Consider the following 9,022-nt stretch of genomic DNA (forward strand, 5'->3'; position numbering starts at 1 on the left):
GTTGGGTGATTTTAATCAATTTTGTTACATTTTTTCATCATCTAATACAAACATGACATTTCTTTTAGTGTGAATGATGTTTAACAAAAATTTCATTTTGTCCAATATTTACGAATTGACGTTGTGTACACGTGTAGATTCTAACCAGTCTACATTAAAAACGCTTGTGCTCTTACCCGTTAATTAATGTTCGTTCTTGGCGAATCAGTTAGGGGTCGTTTGGTATAAGGTATAAGAAGGTATAAGGGTGGTATAAAAATTTAATACCACCTTAATACTCTGTTTGGTTAGCAAATCAGTTATAAATTATTCCGGTGTTAATTTTAACACCGGAATAACTTATACCTTATAGAAGGTGGGGTAATTAGCACCGGTATAACTTATACCTTCTTCTTATAAATTATGCAATTGTCATTCTTAATACAACATACCAAAAAATGAATAAACAACAATCCCAGCATAACTTATACCGGTATAAATCGTATTCCAACCAAACAACCCCTTAGTCTTTTTCCAATTACCTAAAGTCGATTTTAACCTTACTACCCATTTCCATGAAGAGAGCATCTCTGCTACAGCCTTCTTGGGCCTCGAGACAATGTGTAGCCTATGCAGTTTCAAATGGGGATTTCTTCCGTATATACAAAACTAGGATAGTATTTACTTGGTTTAGTAAGTTTTTCTATTTATAAGAAAAAATAACTGAAATTGTTACAGAATATATAAAAGTTCGGTCAAAAGCAATATATACATCTTGTATGCAATGATTTTTTGTACAGAATCCGATCAAAAGACTATAACTTACATACAACTGTGCACAATGACTTGTTGTACAGAATTCGATCAAAAACTACAACGTATATAATTGTGTATAATTACATTAATTGTATATATTTTGTATGTTATTTGTACACCCGACATAGAAAATATATACAATTTATTTATGTCTTCATCTTCGATTTTGAATCTAAAAGTGCAACCAAAACCAACTCGAATCTTCACCAAATTCCCTCACAATTGACATATAAACTCCATAGAATATTCCTAATCATTTGCAACAACACCCAATCCAAATAAATAACAATTTCACCGACCCAATTTCGAATTCAAATTGGTTGCCAATGGAGTTTTTTATGGATTTTAATTAGATTTATTATTCTGGATGATGTAAAAGCTGCATCACCCTCCAAGCATTTAAAAAAAAAAAAAATTCAGTAGTTCTTTCAGTGTATCCTTCACATTGCTCTGACGTTGTCTCTTCTATTGCCAGTTCCGCCTACTACCTCAACATGTTGCCTTGTTTCCTTTTGATCCAAAACTTCTTAATACACTACTGATGCTAGTGTTCCCTCACTTCCTTATTCGTATAGGTGTAGGAGTGATTTGCACTTGAGCTTTAATTTCAGGATCTCGATCAACAAATGGGGCAAAAGGGAAACTAATTTATCGCTAATTTGTATATAATTAAGTGATCTACTAGGGGTAAATAAGTTTATAATTTAGTATAGCTAGGTGAAAATTCTCAGATAGATATGCAGGCCCACTTGAGATCCAAATATACAGCCCAATTTGGCCCAACCTTTTTTCTAGTTACATAGGTTACTGGCAAGGAGGAACTGTTTGCTCCAGCCCTATATCAGGATGGTTTACAAAAGCCACAAGAGCAAGTTCAAAGCACTATTTCCAATTTCATCCAATGGATTACAGAAAATAATAGCAAAATAATTCAAAGCAGAGAAAAATTGCATTAACTGAATAGGCATGCATTTCTGACAAAAAAAAAAGATCAGAAGGATAGTAAAGTTGAGCATTTACAAAACATATACATCCATCCATCTACAGCTCGATAAAGGCGAGAGTAAGAAATACGAATGACTCACAAGTGCATCAAGGTGCGAAGGTCATCTAAGCTAATGTCCCTTTGATCTTTCGAGCCCTTCTTCCCGAAAGCCTTCCTTGCCAGCAGTTTCTTCTTTTCTTGCAGTTCAAGTATCCTCTCTTCAATGGTGCTTCTTGCAATCATCCTCACAATCTTCACATCTTCCTTTTGACCAATTCTATGGACTCTGTCCATAGCTTGCTCCTCAACTGCTGGATTCCACCAAGGTTCCAGTAGATAGACTCTAGACGCAGCTGTAAGATTTATTCCAGCACCTGAAGCTTTTAGACTTGCAAGCAAGATGGTAGGCCCCTCCGGAGCTGGGATTTCAAACTCCTTAATTACTTGGCCTCTCTTTCTCGCATTCATTGACCCGTCTAACCGCAATATCTTAAAACCAGCTGCTTTAAGCGGCTCTTCAAGTAGGAGCAACATCTTCCTGAACTGAGAGAAGACGATTGATTTTCTGTTAGAGCTTTCATCTCTTGATGCACAGAGAAGTTTTAGGAGTGCTTTCACTTTGGAAGATGCAGTGGAAGGACTTCCACTATTTGCTGCATTAGATGCTTCAGGTGGGCAGAAAAATAGGTCAGACTCTGACAGCGGATGACGGCAAAGTGGGCAGCAAGGCTTGGCACGTTTTATGGTCTTCAAAATGCAAGACTTGCAAAATATATGCCCGCAACAAGTAATGACACTATCGGTTGGTGGAAAAATGCAGATTGGACAATCAATTCCCTCGTCATCTTGCAATGCTGAGAGCATTTTGTCCAACAACTGTGGGTTGCTGTGCACATCTGGTTCAATTCAATACTTAAATGCATTACTCACTGACTAGCTGAACAACATAAGAAAAGCAGGATAGCACAAAAGGCCTTTTACTTGGCTAATTAAACATCTTCTTTCGGAAATGATTAAATTCCCACTTATCAAACCTACAGAAAAGGCAACAAAAAATACAAACATGCAATATTTTGTCAACCACTGCAAAAGAAACAGAACCAATTATAGAGTAGGAGCTTTGTTTTTTATAAAACATGCAACTGCAAACCCCAAGGAAGCATTGCCAACAACTTGAACCGTAACAACATAGGACAGAAATCAGCTTCTAACTCAATAATGACAAAGAACTGCCTATATTATCCCTCCAAAAAAGGTATACACTACTCAGAAACAGGAAGTTGACATGTTATAGCACGTGTTTCTCACTTATTTAAGGAAACACTGCAATGGCACAGGTAATTTCCAGCTAATCAGATTATTTCCACATTTTTGTGGGGAGGTTGTCGGTCGGCAAAACCCAAACTTATCTCCTATGATGATATTCAGTGGAAAAGAAACTAAAGTAATTCAAAATGAATCCACTATACAAAGTAGCTTAGGTTTGAAAGTAATTTAACAGGTAACAACCACATCTGGATATCTTATCTATTCAAAGTAAGAACAAATAAATTCGACAGACTGTCGAATGTTATTTGATGGCAGTAAAGATGATTTTCGGCTTTTCGCCTGTCTATTTACTTTGTACACAAAGTAAGAACAAATAAGTGCGAGAGATATCAAGTCTAACCTCCAATTTTATTTGATGGCAGTAACGATCTCAGATCTGAAGGACACAAGGCTAAATCAATACAGATTTGTCGAAGTCGTACAATTACACTCAGCACAGTCCAATAATTTTTCATTGAGCTATCAGAAGACATGTATTGCTTGACAATCCTCTTAGCTTCTGATTCCATCTGATCATAAATTTCCCTTTCTTCTCCAGAAAGTTCCACAAAGAAAGTCTCAATAGATTTTGATGGCAAACCAATTAGAGCCTTTTCTTTGGTCCTTCTCAAAGACATGGTTGACATTAGGACCTGAAATGACAATGACGATCAGAATCTTAAAGCAAACTAGTAGGGCACATAGTGTACAACTAATTAACTATGAAAAGGGTAAGAGAATGGATAACAGCCACTTGCCTTGATTTAGCAACTAATCCTTCACACTAACGAAATTGAAATAATAAACAAACAAATTGTTACTTCTTTTCACGAACCACATTCTTTCTCAGAGATATATGTAAATCAGAGTGATAATAAGTTCAGAGGAATTTCCAGGAATGATCAGCTAAATCTCAGATTCCAGAGTTGTGCTTCAACAATGCAAATGGTGAAATAGTGTTCTAAAGCTTGCATTTGTATTTGTCAGAGAAGTCTTTCTCTAACAAAACTTTATAAACTATAGCGAAAATATTGCGTGCACTAAACGCCTCAAGAATACAATGTATGCCAAAGAAGCCAAACACAACACACTTGCATTGCTTCAAAGTATTGTCGATCAGTGAAGACTCATGCATCAGAAATTCAATAGAAGTGTACCTTAAAAATAAATAACCTTTTACCGATATAAATAAACCAGCAGCACTAACCAAACTTGCTTGAAGATAGAGTAAGCTATATCCTAAATTTAAACAGTTAGACGTACACCCTCAAAAGGAACTAGAACATTGAAACTAACTAGCAACAGAGCCTAGGTACACTATAAAACTTTACCACAGAAATGGCGCTCAGATACTAAGAGGGTGTTTGGATTGGCTTATTTTAAGTGCTTATTGGCTTTTAAGCACTTTTTTAGTTTGTGTGGCGTTTAGCAATGATAAAAAGTGCTTAAAAGCACTTACTTTTAGGCATAAAAAGTACAAAAAAATAAGCCAAAAGCAAAAAGTTGGGTATTGCCAACTTATGGCTTTTGGCGTTTAGCTTAAAAGCTACTTTTTATAAGCCAATCCAAACACCCTCTAAGTCAGAACCAGCTTTAGTGCTGACTTTTACTGCCTGAAACTGGATCAGCCTTTACCTTCCCCTTATTCTTGGTCGCACAAACTATTTGAGCCTCCAACCTCATAACAGTATAATACTTGGTAGATTTTACCAAAGCCTAAGACTAAGCCACCCAGCTTCCCACCCCTCCTTCCGGAAAAAGCCCTTCTACCCCTCCCCACATAACCAACTGCTCAACCATTTGTCCGGTGCTCGGAAACTTCCTCTCCTGATTTAGGAGTAGAGAGGAAAGGAGCAACATTTAATACAGTATGGTACAAAAAGGACCTAGAGCATCTAAACATAAAGCTCTTCTCCTTACATTTCAAAGTTCATCTACAAAAACGTTGTGGAAATAGCATAATTTTCTAAGTACGGCCAAGATGGGAAGGGATGAAAAGCATGATAAATATGGGAAGGTACAATTACAGAGACAATAGCGCGAAAAGAGAAAATACTGAGGCTTTCAATCCAACACAAACTTATTTAAAAAGAAAAACAAAAAAAAGAGCAAATAAGAAGAGCTTACCTGCAGTCTTGACACCCCCTTCTCATCTCCCTGGGCAAGTGGACGTTGTATCAAACTGTTCCAATAGGCTTTAATAGACAGAGGCTCAAATCTCAAAAATGCCATCAAAGAATACAAATCGAATGAGTTATTTTGTATTGGTGTTCCTGTTACCACCCACTTCCGTTTAGCTCTCAAGTTGTTAACTGCTCGACTTTGTTGAGCATTCACATTCTTAATGACATGTGCCTCGTCCAAGATAACTCGCCACCATTCTATCTTTTTTATGGGAGAATCTATCCATGTGTCTTCACTAGCCAGAATACTATAAGTAGTTAAAACTATGTCAAACTTTGCCAGCTCATTGGCATCTCCTGTCCGCTCTCCATAATAAATATATGACTTCAGCGACCCTGGTTTAGTGTGCTCCTCAATTTGTGAGATCCACGCTGACAGTACAGCTGGTGGACAAACAACCAATGTCGTCCCTGAACTTGAATTGCCAGAACGTCTGTCAGGACTGCAAGCTGATTTTTCCTTCACTTGTAGTGTGTTTACTCGTTCAGTCTTTTGCTTCTTTCGTGAATTGTCAGTCTTTCTACTAACTCTTCCCCTCTTATTCCTCTTACTAATAGAAGCAGTATTTTTGTCTTCCTCTTCATCTAATCCATCATCTCTCTCGGCATTTTGATGACCACTTTTGATTGAAGATGAAATAAAACCACCACGTTTATCCAAAGCAATTAAAGAAAGAAGAGTAAGCGTCTTCCCCAACCCCATGTCATCTGCAAATATTCCACCTCTTATTGGTTCAGGTCTTTTATCGGTAGAGTAGTTTGTCAAAACATTCACATAACTACCCTCTTTCTCTTCCCAAAATGGAGGCAATTCTTCAGAGTTCTCTCTCTGAACCAACCACTGCAATCCTTCCTTCTGGTGCAGAAGAAGCTCCGACTTTATTATATTTTTGGGTGGCTCCAATGCTTTCAGTTCTTCCTTTTTACTGACTTTTTCATCCAAAAGCTTGAATATCTCATCGATGTCCCTCCCTTCTGGTGTACTTCTTTTTTCCTTAACTACCTCCGCCTCAGAAAGTGTAAACGACGGATCGCTCTCGCCAATCAAATACAACCCACCATTTGTAATTGCTGATTTTACAATTCCAAATGCCTCCAATCTCGCAAAGATGTGAACTTGACAGGGGAGTTTGTATCTGTTTCCTGGACGAGCCACCTTTGGAACAATTCCTATGCAGAAATGATAAACAAACTTATTTACAAACAGACCGATAACAATCAAGCATCATTCTCATAACATTTGAAGAGTCACAGACTGTAAGTCTATAACTAAAGAACAAACCGGCTTCTCCAGTAGAAAAACTTAGGTAATAGTGGAAAGAGAAAGAAACAGAATCTAAATTTACACTCGACTAAATTTTGATTCCTACATCCAAGATCCTAAGGTGATGCAAGCAACCCATGAGTACGGAATTCAAAAAGTTATCCAACTACTGAAGCTAAAATTCGAAAAGTAAAATGAAGGGCAATTACCGGAGGTTTGAAACAATTTCAGATTCTTTTAACCATTGAATGACATATGAGGGAAGAACAAAAGAAAAAGAATTACCGTCAATGGTGATGACGTGGGCGTCCAAAAGCGGTGATAAAACCCTGGCGGCGGAGCGTTCGATGTGTCCAACTTGAACGGAACGAGTGTTGAGAACTTTAATCGCGTTTGGGTCATACTGATTGAGGGGTTCACGTTGAAGGCCAACGATTTCTCGGCCGCTGATTCTACCACTGTAGTACTGAAGACCCACAACGTTGGCGATCACAAAACCCACCATGTACATCTCCCCTGATGACTGGGACTCGTTCTCCTCCTCCTCCGCCTCCACTTCAAGCGGTGATAGAGGCCACCGTTCTAGCCTCATGAATACCTCTACTGGGTCTTGCCCTTCCACCATTTTCTTCTATTCAATTAATTGGGAACTTTAAAAGTGATATGTTTTTAGTGGAGGACTTTCGGACTTTTCAAAAGAGGAGAATTGAAGACCGTTTATGGGAGAAAGGGAGGAGTTTTTAAAGTGTGTTAGGATGGTTGTTACCCCAAGTTTTATATATCCTATTGAAATTTGGCCCTTTCCAGAGTGATTACTACACCTGTCCATACCAATATTTGTTTCACTATACTAACCCCTAAACCGTGGTTAAACTTGCACCACAAAAGAATATGGTGCAACGGATGGGGTTGTTATTCCCTTAACTAGAGGTCTCGACTTTTGAGTTTTGAGTCTTTCCTTATAAGTAGCAGCATATGGATAGGCGAGAAGTTATTATTCTGTCCAGTGCCACTTTATTCTAAGTTCTGGCATTATTTATCTTAATTATTTCTTCAAGAAATAATCTAACTAGTTTTTTCAGTTTAGATTATTATGTTAAGATGATAAAATGGGAAAATTTCACATAAGAATAACTGGGCTCCCTATTTTTTTATTTTATAGCAGATATTTTAATTTACAACCAACTAGCCCAAAAATAATAGGCTAATACTCAACATTCAACTCCAATAGATTCTTAAAATTACTATTTAATTTTTGAAAAAGATTACTCAAGCTTTTAAGTTAATTTTTGAATCAGTAACTGTGACTCAAATATTAGTTCAACAAACCAAATCCATTTGGGTGGTGAAAATTAGATTTTTAACAAGCTTAAATATGTGGGTTTAACATTTTAGAGTGGGTGTTATTTAGACTTATTAGAAATAGTATAAGGAGGTAGTATATAAAATTTGAAGTCATTTAATGGAGATTTGGATTGGTTTTGAACAAGAATTGTAACTGGAAATTGTGAAAGAAGTTCGTCTACAGACGCTTGTATAAAGGTGTATAAAAGTGTATAAGATGTGTTTATACACCCATATACACTATTATACAAGATTATACTTAATTATACAAAAAACTGATTTCGTCTTCTACCTTGCGTCTTTTCTGAAATTTAACTCAAATCTTGCCCAACTACTCAAATCACTTCAAATTTAAATTTTGAACTCCTTTTGATATTTTCAATCAATTGGAACAACACCCAATCCAAACAACTAACAAACTCAAAAAATCTTATTTTCGAAAGCAAAGCTTTGAATGGCCTTCAATGGTGGACTTCTACTCTTCAATTTTCTGACATTGCAAACAGGGGGAGAAACAGAAAATACACGGCCCTTTAAAGCATATGTAGAAGATGTGAGAAGAAGAGAGAGTGAAAGCAATGTTTGTGAGATCACAGATTTAACTCCATAGCTTTTAGAAACAAGGAATGTAAGAACACAGGTTTTGAATTTGCTAATGCTTTCAAAATATGTACAATATGGGCTAGGTAGGGTAAAACTTAAAAGCATGGGCCATTTTTTGTTATAGCAAGAAGTCACGTGTATTTTCTTGTAATTCTTTCTGATAAATATGTAAACAGTCAGAAATCTTCTAAAACAACCTATAAAAATAATATTTCATTTGAAGGAGCGTTAAAAAAATCCTACTAGTATGTTTCCGTTCCTTATAAGTAGCAGTATATGGATAGGCAAGAAGTTATTTATTTTGTTTGTGCCCCTTTATTCTGAGTTCTGACATTATTTATCTTAATTATTTCTTCAAGAAATTATCCATCTAGTTTTTTCAATTTAGATTATTATGTAAATATCTTCTTTATTTATTTTTTTATTGTTTTTTTGGTAACTAAACTATTGTATTAATCACCTTTGAAACTGTACAAAACCATAGCTAATCAACACAATTAGCTATCTAAATTCTACCTTATCCTTAACTCTCCACTATGT

General features: G+C 36.4%; 1 protein-coding gene across 1 annotated transcript; it reads right to left on the reverse strand.

The window, feature by feature from the left end:
- On the reverse strand, positions 1,667–7,291 carry LOC109235157 (putative SWI/SNF-related matrix-associated actin-dependent regulator of chromatin subfamily A member 3-like 1). The gene is made up of 4 exons (XM_019401143.1): positions 6,821–7,291; positions 5,216–6,441; positions 3,450–3,741; positions 1,667–2,676 (listed from the first exon to the last, which is right to left on the reverse strand). The coding sequence occupies exons 1-4, from the start codon at positions 7,158–7,160 to the stop codon at positions 1,877–1,879; spliced, it is 2,658 nt and encodes an 885-aa protein (XP_019256688.1). The 5' UTR covers positions 7,161–7,291; the 3' UTR covers positions 1,667–1,876.

This window comes from Nicotiana attenuata, chromosome 12, assembly GCF_001879085.1.
Source record: "Nicotiana attenuata strain UT chromosome 12, NIATTr2, whole genome shotgun sequence".
Classification (NCBI taxonomy): Eukaryota; Viridiplantae; Streptophyta; class Magnoliopsida; order Solanales; family Solanaceae; genus Nicotiana; species Nicotiana attenuata.